Source organism: Scophthalmus maximus, chromosome 11 (assembly GCF_022379125.1).
Source record: "Scophthalmus maximus strain ysfricsl-2021 chromosome 11, ASM2237912v1, whole genome shotgun sequence".
NCBI classification, from domain to species: domain Eukaryota; kingdom Metazoa; phylum Chordata; class Actinopteri; order Pleuronectiformes; family Scophthalmidae; genus Scophthalmus; species Scophthalmus maximus.
Window position 1 is genome coordinate 8,139,678 of NC_061525.1, and position 19,228 is coordinate 8,158,905.

General features: G+C 38.9%; 1 protein-coding gene across 3 annotated transcripts in view; it reads left to right on the plus strand.

Moving 5' to 3' along the window:
* Window positions 1–19,228, plus strand: part of cadm2b (cell adhesion molecule 2b) — a 120,170-nt gene that overhangs the window by 69,288 nt on the left and 31,654 nt on the right. For 2 of the 3 annotated variants that reach the window (XM_035623846.2, XM_035623847.2), the window contains exon 2: window positions 10,076–10,102. The exons of the other annotated variant lie outside the window; for it this stretch is intronic. In XM_035623846.2, coding sequence (XP_035479739.2) covers window positions 10,076–10,102 — 27 coding nt within the window. The remainder of the gene's footprint in view (window positions 1–10,075; window positions 10,103–19,228) is intronic. 3 annotated transcript variants of the gene reach the window in all.

A 19,228-nucleotide genomic window follows, 5' to 3' on the forward strand; every position in this document is an offset into this window, starting at 1 on the left:
TTTTTAATGCCACTCCTTCCATAACTGTACTTGACCAAAAATAGGCCAGTTTAGTCATCTCAGTACAATATATGGTCTTTGGCCTTAAATTGTAATTCAATGTGGTTCCACATTACTGAGTACTGAGACACTGAGTTGAACAGAGCTGTGTGTGTGTGTGTGTGTGTGTGTGTGTGTGTTCTATCGGCACCAACTTTTGTGGGCTTTAATATGAAATAAGACAAAAAGAAGAAATGTGATAATATTAAAAAATGCTCTGTTATGCTGGTGCCTGCTCCATGAAAGGAGAATTTGGTAGAGGGTTCCACTTTGCATAGAGACTGCTCCTGGTGAGCTGGTCAACTTCCGTCTCGCCTCCAGCACCTGCCTTCTATTACCACCTGGTTACAATCTGTGGTGCTTAACTCCTTTCCAGGAGAAATGCAACTTTAGCGGGTCGACATCAAGCACGCTCTAAAATAGCACTTTTAAGAAAAGCACTTAAATGTCAAAATCCCCAAATCCCCAAGGTGGAGTAACTCAAAAAGCAGTGGGGTCTTGGAAGCTGGACTTTATAGTGAAACCTCGAGAGGAAGGCCTTGTTACTGATAAGTGGTTCCCAGCTCTCAAACTCCAAGATTAAGAGTGGGTGGTGAAATTCCCTGGTATTCCCCGGAGTCTCTGTCCAAAGGCAGACCCACATAGTGTGCCAGAATCGCTCCCCTTGCCACCGGCACCCCAACATCAGTGACTTGGAAGCACTCGTTTGCATCTGCATCGCCCAGGAGCGTGACGGAAAAGCTAGCTTTGTGTTTTAGTATGCAAGATATCAGCAATTATGGCCCTTGAATGCTTTCTCCCTGGGAAGAGGCATAAAGGGAGACATAACTTACTACTTCTATTCAATACTTCTCTGTAGCAAAAGCAGCTACATGAATACAGTTGGTGTGATTTCGTGGGCGTCATGTAATTTTGTAACGTGGGAAGCTCGCAGTTGATGCAGCCAAACAAGGAGGAAGAAGGATGTATGTTCACCCATGCTGTCATTGAAGAAGGTGGAACATAGAGCTGGTGATTATGAGCTTTTTTCTCCATGAAAAAAGTCAACATGTACGAAGCGTCAAGAGAAGATCAAACAGCCTGAAGTTTTCACCTCATTATGTTGAGTATATGGAAATCACTGTCATTTTCCCCCTGCCCACAAACTCCTCCTCTTTTTGCCAGGAGTGACAGGAGATTGTTGCTGAAAAACGCTCACTCATTGTAACCCAGTGAGCCAAAGAGAAAACAATGGCATGAGAAAATCATAAAGAAAATTATCAGAAAACTGTCAATGAAAAAGTCAAAAGGCAAAACAAATTAAAATACAATAGCATTGGAGGTGAAAAACTCATAAAACTCTTCAGAATTGCTTTTATTTCAGTGACAGTGTTTGCATTCTCCTTCAAATTTAGATTCCAACGACACTGTTGTGTTGTGTCATATTAAATGTTATAATCAATGCCAAATAACACGGTTAGAACCAGGCTGAATGGATTGGAATGTTGGTCTTGACATACTGACAGTGAGAAGTACCTGACATTGAATCATCTCCAACACTTTAGACGTCGTTGTTCTCCACACCTTTTCAATTCAGGTTGATGTGTTGCGGAGCTCAACGGTGTTTGCAAGCCGAGGTTATTTATGAAGCATCTATTTCATATCAAGGTGGAAGTCGACACGTTTAGAATGTGAACAGATTCATCAGAGTGGATTATCTTTGCTGCTGGATGTACTCTCCAGAGGCTGACCTTCTTTAGAATTCCATCACTGGGACATAGAACACAACTGTGAGCGTGTTTTTGAAAGATAAGACACTGATACACCAGGAGAGTGTGTCTCACATGTAGCTGTGTACGACAGTTTTCACCGCAGAACATTTGTATGAATTACACTTGGTTGACAGGTTCGTCACCAATGACAACCAGCTCTGTCACAGTTTTCCAGCAAGTACTGACCTGGAGAGAGTCACCTCCTCTTCATTCTCGAAGGCTGTCTGTATTTCTACCTCTAAAGGATGGAGAGGTGAGTGCAGGCCTGACGTGACAGACCAGGGAGGAATCAAAGTGAAGAATGCTTGACCCAACAGTTCAATCATTTACGCATTTAACTTAATCCTATATGGTTCCCATAAATAGTGTCAAAACTTTTTTTTCTACTTGTGACATGTGTTTGCTCCAAGTTGAACAGGCTTATCAGTGTTTCACAGCTTGAAATCCTCTTTACAGAAAACAAGGGCAGGGGCTCTGTTTTACCTTTAAAAAAAATTCCCTAACAACATGGCAAAAGTGTGTCCCATCAAGAGGACTGTATACTGTATTTTGTGTTATTCTTCTATTCCTCTGAAATGTTTGTCCCTCCTTCCTGCTGTTAATCAAATTTCTCTTAAAGAGTCCTTTCCTAAACATTATGTTACATTTTGAATATAAATGATCTCCTGTGGAACCAATTCCTGACACCACACACTTTCCTCACTACAGCATTAATGCCTTGTACTTGTAGTCATCCAGCATATATGGCCCAATTCATACTGCGTTAACTCACGCAAACCTGCGCATCCCAATTTTGCAGTGCTGTAGTCGGAGTACAAATTGGGTGCTTAGCGTAGAGGAAAAAAAGGAAATTGTCATCTCAGAAATGATTGGACTTTTATCATTTTATCAAATCAAATGAAGAAAATGTCAGCATAATGTGTAGGTATTTCTCATTTAAACTAGTGATAAATCCTACTCTCGATATTATTGTCCAACATTGATTGTAAAAATGGGGGTTTGGAATTATGCATTTCCCTCGTGTGCTACATGAAGATACGAGGTCTGACAGTGTCACCATCCTGCTAGACTGAAGCCCGAGGAGAGGAGTGGGGTGCATGCAGGCCTACCATTATGCTGCTGGTTGGCAGATAAAGACTTAGGAGGGTTGAGTCCTGGATTGCCTTAAGCGGGGACTGTCATCTGCATGCACAGGGCTCCTGCGAGACATTGTCGCAGCCACATAGTGTCAAACTATTTTCTGTATCATAAGGAAGATTTGATTTTTAGTGGAGCAGGGAATAGCGATGGACACTTCAAAATCACTTTGAAACATCTCAGTTTATATTAGATACAGTTCAGCTGGACTGAAGGGTATCCTCATAGCATGGTATCATGCCCCCCCACGGCGTGCACACCGAAGGCCATCTAACAGGTAATGCTGGGTAATAAAGGAACTGTGCATGTCTTTGGGGTAGTGTGATGCCATTGACACAGGTGCTTTATTGTATAGCATTCCTCTACAATTGAACTCAATATCTTGATCTATTAAAAGATCTCCGCCACTCACAAGGATTTGTTTTGGAGAGTTTACATACGAAGTCTGACTCTTTTATTTCGTTGTATTGAAAACATTTCATTGCAACCTCTGTCAACAGGGCAATTTTGTGCCGAATGGGCAATTGAAATGGTAAATCTTAAAAGGTTGTGCCTGAAGCAAAAATAAAAGAGGTGATCCCGTAATGGCATGGTAAAGTTCAGATCTGTTATGGACATAATGGTGTAGAAGAAAACAAAAGAAAAGCAAGGGACTCACATTCAACCTCATCAAAGCAGAGGCCTCAGCCTCAATCAAATCATCAATCTCTCTTCACTCTGAAAGTCAAGACTCCTGTTCTTACCACGAATAATGGCTGCATAAAAGACACTACTAAAAATTATGTTCATGAATTAAACACAGGGAAGGATTTAAACCTCAGCTGAGTGTTTAAATGACTACTTTTGTCAGTAGTCGCCATGTTTAAGGTGGCAATTATGTGTCAATATAATGACAATAAAGCTACTGTGAACTTTGAACTTTGAACTTGAATTATATTGGCCGTTAAGCCCTGTTCAGACCTGATATTAGCATCCACCTTGGGTCATCCAATCACAAAAGGACAGCTCTAAGTACCGGTGTGAACCCAATCACTACGACCACATTTGGAAGTGTTCTGGGACGCACACAGCCACATTCTTTTTAGCTGTATGCATCCCGGGCCACAATGAACAACCGCCCTATTTGACTGATATAGATCATCATCTTTATTTGTTGACTTTAGATTGAAAGTATTTTAGTGTTGTTGTTGTTGGTGGTTTTCAAAGTTGCATCGATGTGAAGCCAGGAAACAAAAATAAGGACATTTATTCTGTGTTATTGTATTGATCTCAGTGCAGTTTGGGCTTTACTGACACCCTCTATTACTTTACACAAGGATTGTATGTTGCATTTATTTTTTACAATGCCAGTGAGTCGTGAAAAGATGAGCCGGTCGTATTTATTAAACGGTGGCTATACCATGACATGACGCAGCTGTGTGAATCAAGATTTCTCAATTACTCCGGCTCGCCTCTTCATGCTTTTGTTGCTCTAACTGGAGGGACACTCAGGTCTTCGTTACGTGAAGTGCTTTCAATGTAACAAACACAGTAGAGACAAGATGAGAACATTGGAGAAGGAATTGGATTGGGGACGTCATCGAGAGGCACAACATGTGTGCCTGTAACGCTACCATACACAGTGCTCTAGAAGTCTGTTTTTTATTGGACCAGTAGCAGAGATGCAGGACTCTGCAGCAGCATATGCTACCATGGTAAAAGGAAAACAAGCTTGTGTTGCTCTAAAGGGCTCCTGTTTATGGAGGAGCTGGCTCTTTTAATCGGGTAATTCATTCACTGTTATCGCTGTAAAAAGTTGGAGGTGCTGACCATTTCTTACTGCTCAACCTCATCAATAATCCAATAAAACACTAAATAATTTCCAAAACTCCGGACACGAGTGAGAGGATATTATGGCTGTTGAACTTCACCAGCGGTGTCACCTCCTGTTCAGAATTTGCACTGTCAAAGTTTCTGCTTGTCTGTTTACCTATATGTCTGCTCAGGGATTTATCTTGAGCTATATACTGGCTGAAAGTTATACAGCAAATCACCCCGCACACAGAAAAACACTGTGGGGATTTTTTTTGTCAATCAACAACTCCACTATTGTAGATTTTCATATAAATATACAGTGTTACTCACCTGTAGCTGTATCATGAATTGGATATATAACTGAAATGACTCTGAATGAAATGCCACAGTATAAAGTTTTAGATTTCGCTATACACAGTCATTGTGTATGCTAGTTAATAGTTGTTAAGGACATGAAGCAAACTAATAATACAATGATTAGTTAATTAATTATTGGATTAATAAAAAAAGGATATACAACAATTTTAATCAATTGAAAGTTTTAGTCATTTATTAAACAAAACAAGTCATACATTTACTTCCTGATTTTTCTTTCCTGATGTTATATCTATATTTTGAAATGACGGTGGGTTACAACAAGCATTTTGAAAATGTAAATATTGGCCTGAGACACAGCTATTAAAAGAGCTTCAGTTAACACTGGGGAAAAACAAATGAATCCCCCATATTACTGTACTTGACCTCAGATTTGATTCACCATCAGCTGCAAACTCCCACTGGAGACCAAATAAATCGTGACTGTGTGTTCTGCACTTCAATAACCCAAGCAATTGAGGAAATAACATGCTTTAATATATCAGTCATCTGCAGATATGTTTAAACATTCCCTATCGTTAGTGACAAAAAATGTATTTCTAAAATGAAATGAATCCTGCACAAAACAGCTGTCTGATGACCTATGTCACATTTAAATGTGGATGTTAAAATACAGTAAAAGGCTTGGCAAGAGGATTACAAATATTTCTCCTTTCAATAATTCCTGTAGACCAATCTGTTCTGGATTGCGGCTGCTTAATTTGATCTCAGACCACAAAGTCTTTTCTATGGATACTGAGAAAGCCTTCGAGAGGGTTCAATTGTATGTGTTCAAATTAGTGGAAATATTTTAGTTTGGTGAGTTTTTCCTTTCCTGGGTTTTTCATTGTTACTCATCTTCTCGGGCAAACATTTTCATGTTTTCATGACGCACTATAAAATTCCAAAGAAAAACTCTTCAAGTGGCCAAGAGTTGGGGGCATTCAGCATCCCATTTGTATGGGCACGCAAGGTGGCGTGAACAACAAAAATGGCCCTACAAGTGGCAAGATGGTACAACGGATTGGACCACTTTTACCATTTGGCAGTAAATGTACAAAGTAAAATTCACACTAGCATGCACAGCTGCCCACAGCAGCCATTAAAACTCCCCTGTGCTTTCATTTGTGAACATGTGTGTGTGTGTGTGAGCTGAATATGATGAAGTGCTTCCCTGTCAAAGGGTTACTTACAGCCACATTGTCCCGGGAGAGTTTGTTGTCTGACATTGGCAGAGGGAGAGCAGTGACCCGAGCGATGGCTGGCTGAATAACAGAGGCCAGTTCTCACTGTGTTAGGGGACAAACCTCTCAGTGGTCGGTTAAACTAATCACCACAGGGACCAGTGACTAGACTTTCGCTACAGGCCTGCATCCCCACTTCAGAAAGAAGTCTGACAGATAAATGAACGGGGCCTTTGAGCCTCACAAGATGCAAAATGAGCTAACAAGCAGGCCAAGTGATCCAAATTTATACGTCTGGTGTCCAAACTGGCCAAAGTCCCATCTTTCTGCCTTGTTGTGCTTCTCTTTTTTTTTCTTATTGCTTTCTTATCTCATCTTCATTGACGGGCAATGATCCATTTTATTTATTATTACTGTATTTTTATTGTTCCATTACTTATTCCATTTATATGTCGGGTGGGGAATCTCATTCTCACTTCGTTTTTTCTCTCAATGTTTGTTCCTTGGCTTCACTGAGACTGTTGGGTAAAGCCGGAAAAGCTATTGCAACATGCAAAGGATAAAGTTAATACCCTAACGAATGAATGTATCTGAAAGATGATTCTGTTCCTGCACAGTCATTACAGATTAATGTTATTAGTTGTTGTGTCAACTAAGACGATACAGTGTTTGAGATCCTGAAATGCTACTAACAAATAAGATGAGCAAAACCCTTGGTTTGTTTGAGAGAGAGAGTTAATTGTGCACCTAGCATTTTGTCACAGTCTATGATAACCATATATCTTTTTAAAATGTGATCACAATAAAGACTAACTTATTGAGGTCAAGCATTTAGATGAACAAAAAGAGATACAGTAGGTGTTTGCAGTATTTCTACACACATACCATCAGATTTAATAAATGTACTCTTGTACATGTAGCCGTGTGAAAAATGTGTAGCCGTGTGAAAAATGTGTTAAACACATTGAGATTCTTGCAGAGATGTGTGTGGTTACATGCTTTGCTATTGATTTTCAGTGAAGGTCCTCTTGGGAATGTCAAGTGTTATACTATGCAGATAGACTATATTGATATGCTTGCCATGTGCTTGTAAACATTTCCAGTTCACAGCAAGGAGAATCTTATCATGGTGTCTGACTTTGTCAACACTATTAAATTTAGAGGCAGTCAGAGATTAATAACTTCCACATAAGGAAAAAAAAATAGGAGGAGGGAGGTGCAGGCGTGGGAGCTCCCCGAAAGATTAATGAGTGTCAAAAACAATGAATTTTCCATTAGATTGTAGAATGACATATGTTTCCTGTACGGTCTTCCCAGTTTCCTCATCAGATAAGAGCTTACTCAAGGCTAACCAAGAATTGACCTATTTTATAGATAAACATTTTGTCCTTTCTGCAGACTTCAGATTTACACTGACCTATTTTAAAGACAGAAATAGTACTTTTTTTCCACAAGGACACACCCTCAGCTAAAGTTATTGTAATGTGCAAAATGGTCAGTAATTTTATCAAACATTTGGCCTGGCTGTAAAAGAAATGCAAAGAAAACTGTTATATAGTTATTTACAAAATGTGTCTCATGGAGGTTTGTTTTCGCAATATTATTTAGTCTCAAATACTGCAGATAGCAACATGCACTGTAAACACACACACACACACGCACCTGCCTCTCAAATGGCCTTCTCTGCAAACATGTCATTATTGTTGTGATTGATGCCCGGCACTTTTCAAATACCAGCAATGGAGAAACACAAATATGCGGCTTTAAAGCATGTTGAATACAGATGCAGCTTTGAGCAGCAGTAGGATGGTAAAAAGCCCAAAATCATTTTTTGACAACAGGAATCAATGAGGCGTCCATGATGTGAACAATGTAGCCGGCGACTCCAGCTGGAAGGGAACAGGGGCCTGTTAGCTGTTAGTTCTTTCCCCTAATAGACAGGATGTGTCAGCTCACAATGCATTTGACCAGACCAGAGGTGGAAGAGAGGTAAATACAACTAGAGGAGCTTATTTCTCCAGGAGATAAGAAGCGTTGCTGTCAGTCAGTCACTCTCCATGTCTTTAAGTAACAGCACACTGTGTGACCCCCAGTCAGTGCAGATTTGGTCCGGGGCTTTTTAAAGGAAAACCTCCAGTCCTTCTTCACCTGCATCCCTGCTGGAAGCATCGAACATGGCGAACAAAAGAAATATGGGGGGAAAAAAATTGTTAACAGTTTGATGGTATAATGTTGCAATTTACAGATGGATGAAATCAAGTGGCTAAATATGCCAGATTATTCAAATTGAAAAATATTTTTTCAACAGTCCCGTCTCGCTGCACAATTTTCAATTCATGAAATGGATGAAAACAAAAAAATGCGCGAAATCTGTTTAAAAACTTTTTTAAATCTTTCTTTTTTCAGTGAGAATAAAACATTTTAGGTCTTACTTATCTCTAACAATATCTCACTTCTGATACTATTCTACTACCTAAATAGATGTTTAAATCTTCATTCTTATCTACTAAATATTGTACATTATTAGTTGTAGTAGTAATAGTACTAGCTAGTTTCAGGGCAGTGCCAAATCTGTTGGAAAGGATCCTGTTTTCACTCCTCAAAAAGTCACTTCATTAATATACCATTTAGACAGTTGGTGGACCATATGAGCACCCCTTTAATTACAGCTCCTATTATTGTGTGTCTTACTCATGTAGTACATTATTTCAGAGGGTAATGTCAGGGTCTGAGCCTTCTTCTGAGGTGTTTTGTCATATATGAGCTCATGGCTTTGCTTCTGATTGGCCTCCAGTGCTAATTTTGTTCAGTTCATGCAAAGAGTCCTTTTCAAAATCCGAAGGTTACCGGCAAATCGAGTGTTAATATTTTCTAGACTGAAGCCTTTGTAAAAAAAATGTTCTGTCCTCATTACACCTAACAAAGTGTCTCCACCTGAAGACTGCTAAGCACCTTCGCTTTTGTAACCACGGGAGACAAACAAAGCGCCAGTCTCTTGAGTGATGATGAAAAGAAGTTGTTTGCCAATCTGCCATGTTGCTGTGAGTATAGCGTGTAATTTTCACAGAAGGTGAAAGTTGAAAGTTATTGACTGGAGTTCTTCTTCCTAGGCGCTGTCAGACAGATGTGCCCTGAAGGGGGCATTTTGTTGTGAATAGCAATTTTACAGCAATTCAGTGTGTGCTTTATTTACTATATCCCATGATCCTTACATGTAAAATGACATGATGATGAACCAGATTCAACATAATTACCCATGACTTGGAAATATTATGCAGGCAAAGTCAAGAAAACTTGCAGATACAGAGTAATACGCTGTTGGCGAAATGTCTTTTAAACTCTTTATTTACAACTTTTGCAACTTTTTTGTATTACACCTGATGGAAGCGCCATGTTGCCTCTATAGGCCCCGAGGAGAATGTTGTTCTGCTGTGAACCTTGTATATGATTAACCAATTATCAATCATTTATTGGGGAGAAATGTGACATTGTACAGTGGAATTGATGCAGTCAGTGTTAGTTCAATCGCAGGTTTATCCTATGCCATTACTCATCCTATGTGTAGTTACCTGTGATAGATGTGTTTTTCTATCTTTGTAATGTGTATTGATGTTTAATTCTAACGTCTAACATGTCATTGCAGAGTATGGTAAATTAATACTATATATACTTCTCCCATTTCCACATTCACAACATTTAATATTACAATTTCTGTCGCCATGGATGCAGCAAATAATCACCCTCATTGTCGATGCTTTCCCGTCGTACCGCCTATCTAACCTGCTGTTTTCTCACTTTACCCCTTCACGCTTCCAGTGGCTGGCACAAAAAGCAAAGCGAAAGGTGAGTTATTGCCTCCATTTTCTTGCTGCATGATTTATGTCGCACACTGTTCCCAATAAACAATGTTTGGATCGCCCTTTTATCTCCCCCAAGAGCCCGGGAAAACATTAACATACGACGTGTGTTGGGAAGCTTTCAGAGCATTTATTTAGTCTTCAACTTCTCTGGGAGAGGTTTGCGGAACATGCATTTACATGTACATCTTCCCCAGAAACAACCTGCTTCATATATGTATAGATTCACACGTTCACACCAGGGAGCTGCCTGCTTCACCAAAATCATTCTTTTCCTCTATTTGACCACTGTGCAGCTCCACTGGAGCAGCTGGGGGGTTGTTCCTGGTTCAAGGACACCTATACGAGGAAGGCGAAGAGCGCTTCTCATTTGCTTTCCCTTCCCAGATTGTGTTTCAAAACTGGAGACCTCCTAGTCACCAGTCTGCCTCTTACACTCTTTATTTCCTCACCTTTAGTAGTTACTGCTTTGTCCTGATTTTTGGTGTAATTGGTGTTCACTTCATTGCCACAGATTTGTATCTATTGCTTAATAAATTGTTATTTTCAGATTTGTTTGGCACTCAGCTGAGAAATCCAGCACATACTGAAACATATTTTTATTTTTATTTCTGCTCACGCGTAAATTACTTCGACCCTTGTGGATTTTTTTTTTGTTTGTTCATCATTTACACTCCATTTCTCTTCTTTTCATATTAGTCAACATTTTACTGTTATTGCTCATGTTCTTGCTGACTGAACATCTGAACGCCAATGCCCCAGTGTCTCAGTGACTCTGCCTGGATGGTTATTGATGCCACTGCTGATGAAAAACAGAAAAAGAAATGTTATCTGTTCTGGTTTGTTTGCTTAGTGCGTACAGTTGACCAGTTTGAAATTTGAGCTGCCTGCTAATGTTCTTCCTGTGCTATATAGTGAAATAAAATCTTGCTAAGAGGCCTTATTAACTATCATCTACTCATGCATTATTCAGGTCATTGTTTTTGCTTGGTCTTTTTTTTATATTTTTGGGACTTCAACCGAAACCACTGATTAATGTTGTTAATGTCCATGAATGAATGCTGAGGGCTTTTTCTATTTTTTTTCTCATTTTTAAAAATGCAGTGTTTTCTAATTACAGAAGTAATTAGGGGGCTAGTTTTTAATTAACGGAAGATACACATTCAGCATCCGTACCTCTGAAATCTAGTTCAACATTGGGTAGCCTTTTCAGACGCACTATCAAGACACTAATTACAGTCAATAATTTGTATCAATAATGATGAAGATAATGAATATAACCACGTGTATCAGTGTTAAATAAAGTCTAATGGATTTTGGTAGTTTTCCTGTTGCATGCTAATATTTACAATGCAATGTGTGGAGTAAAATATAAAATATATATATAAGAGATCCCCAACAGGATAAAAGATCATCATGGTAGTTGTCATTGGAAAACATGTTTTTGCTCTCTGGGGATGACAATATTAGAACAGTAGAAGCAAGGCCTTACCTTGAAGTAGGGATTTTTATTTTCATAATTTTTTTTGCCAAAGAAATGGGAGAAAAATACAGCAACTATGGCAGATGTGGAACATTAATCAGAAATAACAGGTTGGTTTTATAGTTGTGTTTTGAAGGGCACAAGCAGTTTGAGTGTGAATTCATCAGCATTTCAATGTCAAGTGTTTCTGATAGAGGTCATGTTACATTTGAATCGAGGATTGTCAATGTGATAAGGTTTTCACTGAACATCTAAAAGAGCAACATATTCCTGATCACATTATTCAGTGGGCTTCGTGGGAATGAAAGGTGAATACATCCGACATTGTGTCCTAGAAATTACAGTCCTATACCACTAGAGTAAAAGAGTTGCTGGCTAGATTATGTTCAGAGGAAATGTTTCTTTTTTCATTTTAAACGAATGAAGCGCTACAGTAATTAACAGCGGTGGAGTAGCTGGCACGTGGTTGGGGTGGACCCACAACATCCAGAGTCCCATCTGTGGTGAGGTTTAGGCGTAATGAATGCTTTACTTAAAGTTAAGGAAAGGTTTCTTTCTAAACATATTTGTATTTTTGCGCTTAACTTGTACAGAAACTGGATTTCTAAGAGACAGGGTTGATCAGTGTTCCTCACCAATCAGCTGCAACAATAAAAACAGTAATCTGTTTTAATGTTGGGGCTAATCAGTGTGTATCGCACAGAACAGTCTTTGTAAGTAATGTTTAAAGAGCATGTAATTATAACTATTCTGATTCATTCCTACCCCATGCCTCCGAAGGTTTTTAAAGGAAATCCATACACGAGGGTATTGAGAAAATTTGCCACATAATTTACAATCAACGGTGTGTTCCACTTTAAGTGTTTATCGTCTGTTAGAGGACCTCTAGAGTTGGGTTGATCACGCTCAGGAACACTTTCTGTCCGTATTTCCGTTGTTTGTCACTATGTAGACTTTAGACTCCTAATACACCACCAGTTTATCAGATTGTTTCCCTCAGTGTGAAGCCGAATGCTTATACAAGCACCAGGATTTGACAAAAAAAATAGCATCCCTGTGCTCACTTGAGATACATCACATGTACAGTCTTGTACAGTTGAACGTTTAATTTCCTGTTTCACCTGGAGACTGTAAACTATTGCTGACCCACTTTCTGAAGCTGATGTATTGCCACTTTCCTCCTTCCGTTTTTTCCCCCCTGCACAGCAGAAAAAAACACTGCTAAGAGTTTCCCCCAGCAGGGATATTTATTGCCAGTTCTTTGGATTGTCCACCCCCCACCACTTCGCTACCTCCCCCACTGTGGAAAATCACAGGGGAGGACGGCACTCAGTACCACCTCTGAGTCGAGTGAGTTTCACTTTTGCTCAGGTGCTACTCAGTAACAGGCACCAAATGTCCTTTTTGATGGAGTGTAAAGCTGACAGACGGCTCACTCTTTCATGGTTATTTCCTTTGGACCGGGATTCGTCGGCCTCTGTAACAACTCAATCAACTGACTGCATCGTTTAAGATCACGCTAGCGGCGCCGAGCATTAATACAATGCAGAGCTGTTGTGTGGTGGTTGTGGTGGTGGTGGGTCACGGCAACATTGTGCATTGTGCCATGTGTGATCCGTTGTGAACTGCTCTTGTTTACAGCTGATGAAAGCTGCACTGCGGGAAACCACTGTTCATCCCAGTGCAGATAAAGAATGCATACAGTCAAAGGCGTCTTGATAACGTTCCACAGAAAACACGTTTACTGCTAGAAGAAATATATATATTCGATCTTACAAAAAACACCTGTCCGGGAGCCATTTGCACCTGGATTTATAACCAGATCCAGGTTGCATCTTAATTCACTTTTGTTCATGAGTGACCGGGACATACAGTATATTGTGTCCTCCATCCTCCTTTACATTTTCTACTTTACTGCCAGATGCAAATGGTGTGTGAAAGAGAGTGACATGGGGCACAATGCTAATCTGGGCAAAAGTAATCACAGCCTTTCCTTTTACCATAATTACATATGGATTTTCTATGACTGGATAAATTGCATATTTAAAGGCCTGTCTGGCAATATTTTTTAAATGTTCCCCGTTGATTTTAAATTGTGATTTTATCTGAAGCTAACTTTGTTGGAACCAGTAGCTATACAGTTTTGTGAACATGCATCACTTTGGACAGGTAATTTACAGATTAGCCTCAGTTAATGGATCAGATCTAGATTTAGTGCTAATTAGTTGCCGCCCTTAAATAGTTGCTTAAATCTCCCCAATCAACGAGGTTGATAGCTTTTGAAATGCCACAGCTTATCGAGTGCCTCAGATCAGCAGGTTGGCCACAAACATTAGACACTCCTCTGCTGATGTTGCTTAAATTACACTGTCAGTGTAAATGATTGTTTTCCGGTGACAGATTTGACCTTCACATCATCAAATGAATGAATTATATGGAATGTGTTTTTTGCCCATGTTTTCCTCAGAAATGTTCACTGTAGGTGATAGGGATCAGATATGATGAGGTTGCTTCAGGGGACAGTTGATTAAAGCTGTCCGTCATATCTACTCTCAACCATTTACTTTCAAAGCATTTACTTTATCAACCCTTAAAGATGGTTAATGAAATAGCATGCTAGCAATCATGTTTAGTTATTTTTAAAATAATGGATGGGAATTCATTATGGTGTTTTGATCCCCCTCCCTACCATTAAATGTGTCTGTATGCATGGATATAGTTGATGTGTTTATGGTTTGTAATATTTCAGTTGGAATCTGCGATTTTGCCCAACACTAAATTGATCAGAGGCCGTTTGTATCTGCTTTTCTTGTTTTGTTAAGATAAACATATGTTTTCTCACTTGAACATACTGTACCTCCATCACTTCTCCCACTAACACAAGCTTTATCACATGCCCCCAACAAATGAAAAATAAAATATCACCAGCTGCTAACAAAGCTGTAGTGCAATTTCTATTTGAAACTCCGACAGAGAGTAAGGGGTTACATCAGTATTCAGCCTAAAACTGGCAACAACTCGCCAGTATTTTCAGAGGTGGTCTTATTTGGACTCCCCGGAATGGAACATGTTGTTTACATGACATGCCTCAAAGACAGTTGGTGCACTCCAGCTACATACAGTATGGAATATTAATGTGCTGAGAAATTCACTGTTTAACTATCTGCTTTTAACCAGCTGATAAGGTACTGGCAGAGCTGCCGTTAATAGCAGAAGCTGATATTATATAGTCATTATTATTATCATGGTTTCATTATTAGAGTCATTCACATATTAAAATATGACGAGAATAACACATTGTTTTTTATGTTGTGTATTAGGCTCACGTTGGACATGTTGTAACGGATCGGAGTGGATATTTCTCATCGTAGTATATTCCTACGCATGTTAGTTTTCAGCAGTTCTCCACAGGAGGGTCAGCATTAATCTAATCCAGTTCACTCCCTTTGAGGAAGGGGTGGTGTTAGCTTTGGCAGGAAGACCACATAAATGCTATACCAATGAGTAATATCAGTACTACCGTGGAGAATGCTGTGACAGGCAGACATTATCTGGACAGCTTGAGAGCTTTTGAACTGCCAATTCTAAATTTGGGCTTGAAAACGTACTCACTTTTAATCCATTTTTGATCACATTTGCATTTGACGGTATATGCAGATTATTCTTATCTCAAAAATATCACCCGTGCAGGTCTCTTGAGGGAATCCCACAAACGACATAAAGTTGCCAAAAAACACAAAAAAAAGTCCACTTAGCTTTCTTAAAAATAGTATGAGCTGAGACTGTTGTACTTGAATCCATCAGCACTCTGTGTTGCCACACATGTCTGAATGCTCATTAATGATGATGAATTAAAATGTAGGGCTCAGGGGATTTAGACTTATTCATTTTTTTAATCCCATGTCAGTCAGTAGTAAGTAATCGTGAAGTTCACAGCAAAAAGAGTGTTGCAGAACGTTTTTAGGTGAGCTGGTGACGTATGATACAAAAGAATCCTTTACTCCAGAGACTTTATCATTATCTGAATTTAAGGAAATGTATTTAATGTTAAGTGCAGTACAGTACAGTACAGTAAGATGAAGAAGCTGAACCTTTATTGATTCATTATTCAATTCAAAATTTGACACAGACACAAAAGAGTAGCAGCATGTAATTAGGAATAAAATAAGAATAGAAAACAGAATCTAAGGTAAATAAGATAAAATAGAAATACCATATACGATAACAAATACTGTAAAACAATTAAAAAAGGTATGAAAAATGAATATAATGCATTGTATGGCCACAGCATTTGTGCCATAAGCTTTTTTAAGTGTCAGTCCTTGGGTGGGCCTGTTGAAATACATAAAGCTCAAAAATGAAACATGTTTTTAAAAACAGCAGAAAACACAATTTACAAACAATGATATATTAAAAACACCAATAAACCTTCTACTGTAAGAAATGGTCAATGGGAGGATCCTGTAATGTGCTGTGAGAAATGAGGCAAGAAATGAGAAGCTGCCAATTTTCACTCCAGGCTATGGCTGTGAACTTTCGCTGGAGCTACATTTAAACTTTAGTTGACTTTGGATTTAGACTGAAGTGGAAGCCGTTAACTGTGTGCAGTAATATGCAGGTTAAAGCCAGCACTTTACCAAAATACAAAAAAAAAAAAATTCTAATCACAAAGGCCAGTTTGACTGAAACAGATTCATTCGGATGTTATAACAATTTCAGAATAACATTATATGCAGCAATGTGTTTCATTATCTTCCTGTAAACAACTTTTGAGAGACCTTTTGGACCGTTAGTGGTTTGGATTCCTATTTCAGCTGGACATTGGACATGTTTTTCAGTTGTTTGAACCTGGAGCTTATATATATGTATATATATAGTTTAGTAGATACATATATATATATATATATATATATATATATATATATATATATATATATATATATATATATCAGTTATACTTTGAAAGGACTTACCTTGTATGTCTCTTCCTTAAATGGCTTCCTGATTTTGTCCTGTTTCTCGCTCCTGTGATTTTTCTGCCCCGCCGTCATGTGTTTCACCTTTGTTCAATTACCCCTGCCCCCCTTGTGAATTGAGTCTCTGTGCACCCAGGCCCTTTTCTCAGTTTGTCTGTTCAGTCCAGGTTCTGCTCAGTTCTTTCATGTTCATTTCCCCAGAGTGCCCCGTCTTCCTGAATTTCACCAGTGTTTCTGCTGCTTGTGTTTGGATTCCTCAGTTTCTTTGTTCCTGCCACATGGCAATGAGACTGTAAGCCTTATTTTTATTGATTCAACATTCTCTGTTCTGCACCTGCTTGCACTTTGGGTCCAAAAAAACCAAAACAAAACATGACAATGTGAGCATATACAAGATTAAACATGCTGGTTTGGTATAGTTATAGGTGGACAACCGAGCATCACTTGGAAGTCATTTATGCACTGGCTTCGCAGGGTTGACTTTGTGCCATGTTCCATTTTCACAGTTACTTCTGCTCAGTCTCCTGTTCCTCTTCAATAACCTTATTGGAAAAGAAAAGCTGAATTCATGCATTAATAACCCCAAATGTCCTTGGCATACAGTGCATGCTGCTCATCCATATTGTCAGACCCACTTTTGCCTGCTTTTTTTTACTAACTTTTATACTAATTCCCTATTCTAGCAACAGTACATTCTTTATAAGTAAAATCCAAATCTTGTTGCTGATGCAAATTACCACTGTTGCTGTTGCCGCTGCTTCAAAAAAGGTAACACATCAAAGAAGCGAGGGAAACAATTGAACTTGAATTCGAATAAGGGCTTTTTGCTCTGAGGGGATTTCAGAGGTGATTTTAAAGGATGATACTGATTTAGCAGTCTGAGCCAGTCTGACAGGACAATCGACAGTATAGGTGTCCTGGCAGTAAAGTTCCAGTCATATTTCATCTTGAACTTAGACTTAGCAGCTGCCAAGAGCCCTGCCTGTGGTGTTAATGCATGCACTCAGACTCGTGAGAGGCCAAAAGGTCAGATATAGCTGAGGGCAAAGCCGTGACAAACCATTAATGTTATCAATAAAATCTTGACATCTGCTAAAAGAAAAAAAGGAATTGGTTTCCCAAATGGGTTTAATGTGGCTCATTCGCTTAGTCCTGGTCAAAAGCCTTGCTGGATGTCATTATATGTGCGTCTGCTTGTTTGCTAAAATGGATAAACAAAGCATGACAGACACCAGGAAGGAATAAAAGCATACACAAGCAATTTCATTCTGGCATGGTTTCCTGATTAGAGAAAAACATTCACTGGACTAAAATCAGGAATTACAGCCAACATTAAGAATGTGTACTAAAATGTATAAGTAGTACTGCAAAGCATCAAATTGAAGTGAGGGAAAATTCAGCTTCACGCAGTGAACTGCAGAATATGCTTGAAATAGTCTGTGTGTGTGTGTGTGTGTGTGTGTGTGTGTGTGTGTGTGTGTGTGTGTGTGTGTGTGTGTGTGTGTGTCTTAAAAAAAAGCCACAGTAGCGGCCTTTTATTAATGTTGTAATGGAAGAAACACCTGTACGACAGTACGATGTATTGGGAATACAACAAGCCTGTGGAGGAATCAAGGTCATTAATAGAAAGCTTTTTTCTCCACAACCATTTGTAGTATTTCCAGACAAGCCCACCGTACAAACTTTAACTGCTCTCATTAAAAATAATCATAAGCATTTTTTTTCTGTCAAGGTTACAGAAGACCCCACATATTTCAGGAATGTCTTGCATGTTATCACCAAGAGGTGCTTTGAAATGATGAATGATTTATAAAAAAAAATGTGCGTGTATAGGGTTTTGATAAGTAAAAAAAGGTCAAATCAAGGTCAAGTTTATTCTGAGGACGCTAGACTATATTGTAAAATGTGTGACACAACCATTAGCGCCGTGAGTTATTTACAACAGAGAAAGTAGTTGGTGCTCTAACCTATGTGAACTCTGAAGGATGCGTCAAATATGATCAACTGTCTATTAGAAAGTGACTGAGTGGAGAGATGACAGTTTGCTCCAGAACAAATAAAAGTAACGGGAGTAACCCTGAGAGTCCAACACAACATTTAGAGAAAACATGTAAGTCACGCTTTTACTCAAACTTCGCACCGCGCTGAAAGACAGAGCCGTCTGTATTTGTCTCATAGGGGAAACGGCGAGCTCTGTTATTGCTTGTTCTTTCCACCAAGGACGCACACCACAAGAGGCCTCACGTTTTAATTAAATGGAATATTTATACACTGTGGATGTTCAACCTTCCCATTCTCTCAAACATGCTGGCAAATAGGCCACACAGTTTAGAGTTAGCCATTTAATTACAAATTTGTCAAGTCTGTGACGAGTCAAAGCAATTGCAGTTGATTAACTGTTATGTTCTCAAGTGAATATTGTCTGTTTAAATATACCTTGTGGGTAATAATGCAAGACAATTTTCTTTTCTTTTCCAAACTTTGAGTTCTCAGATTTTTACAACATTCACTGTGCATATTTTTAAGGATCATTTTTCTTTCTACTTTTGGTGATTCTTTTATTTCTTAGATTATTTCTTAGACGTGAAAATGAAACCATATTTGACAAATAGCAATCTAAGATTCAATTTCCCTCAAAACGATGGAAAATTTT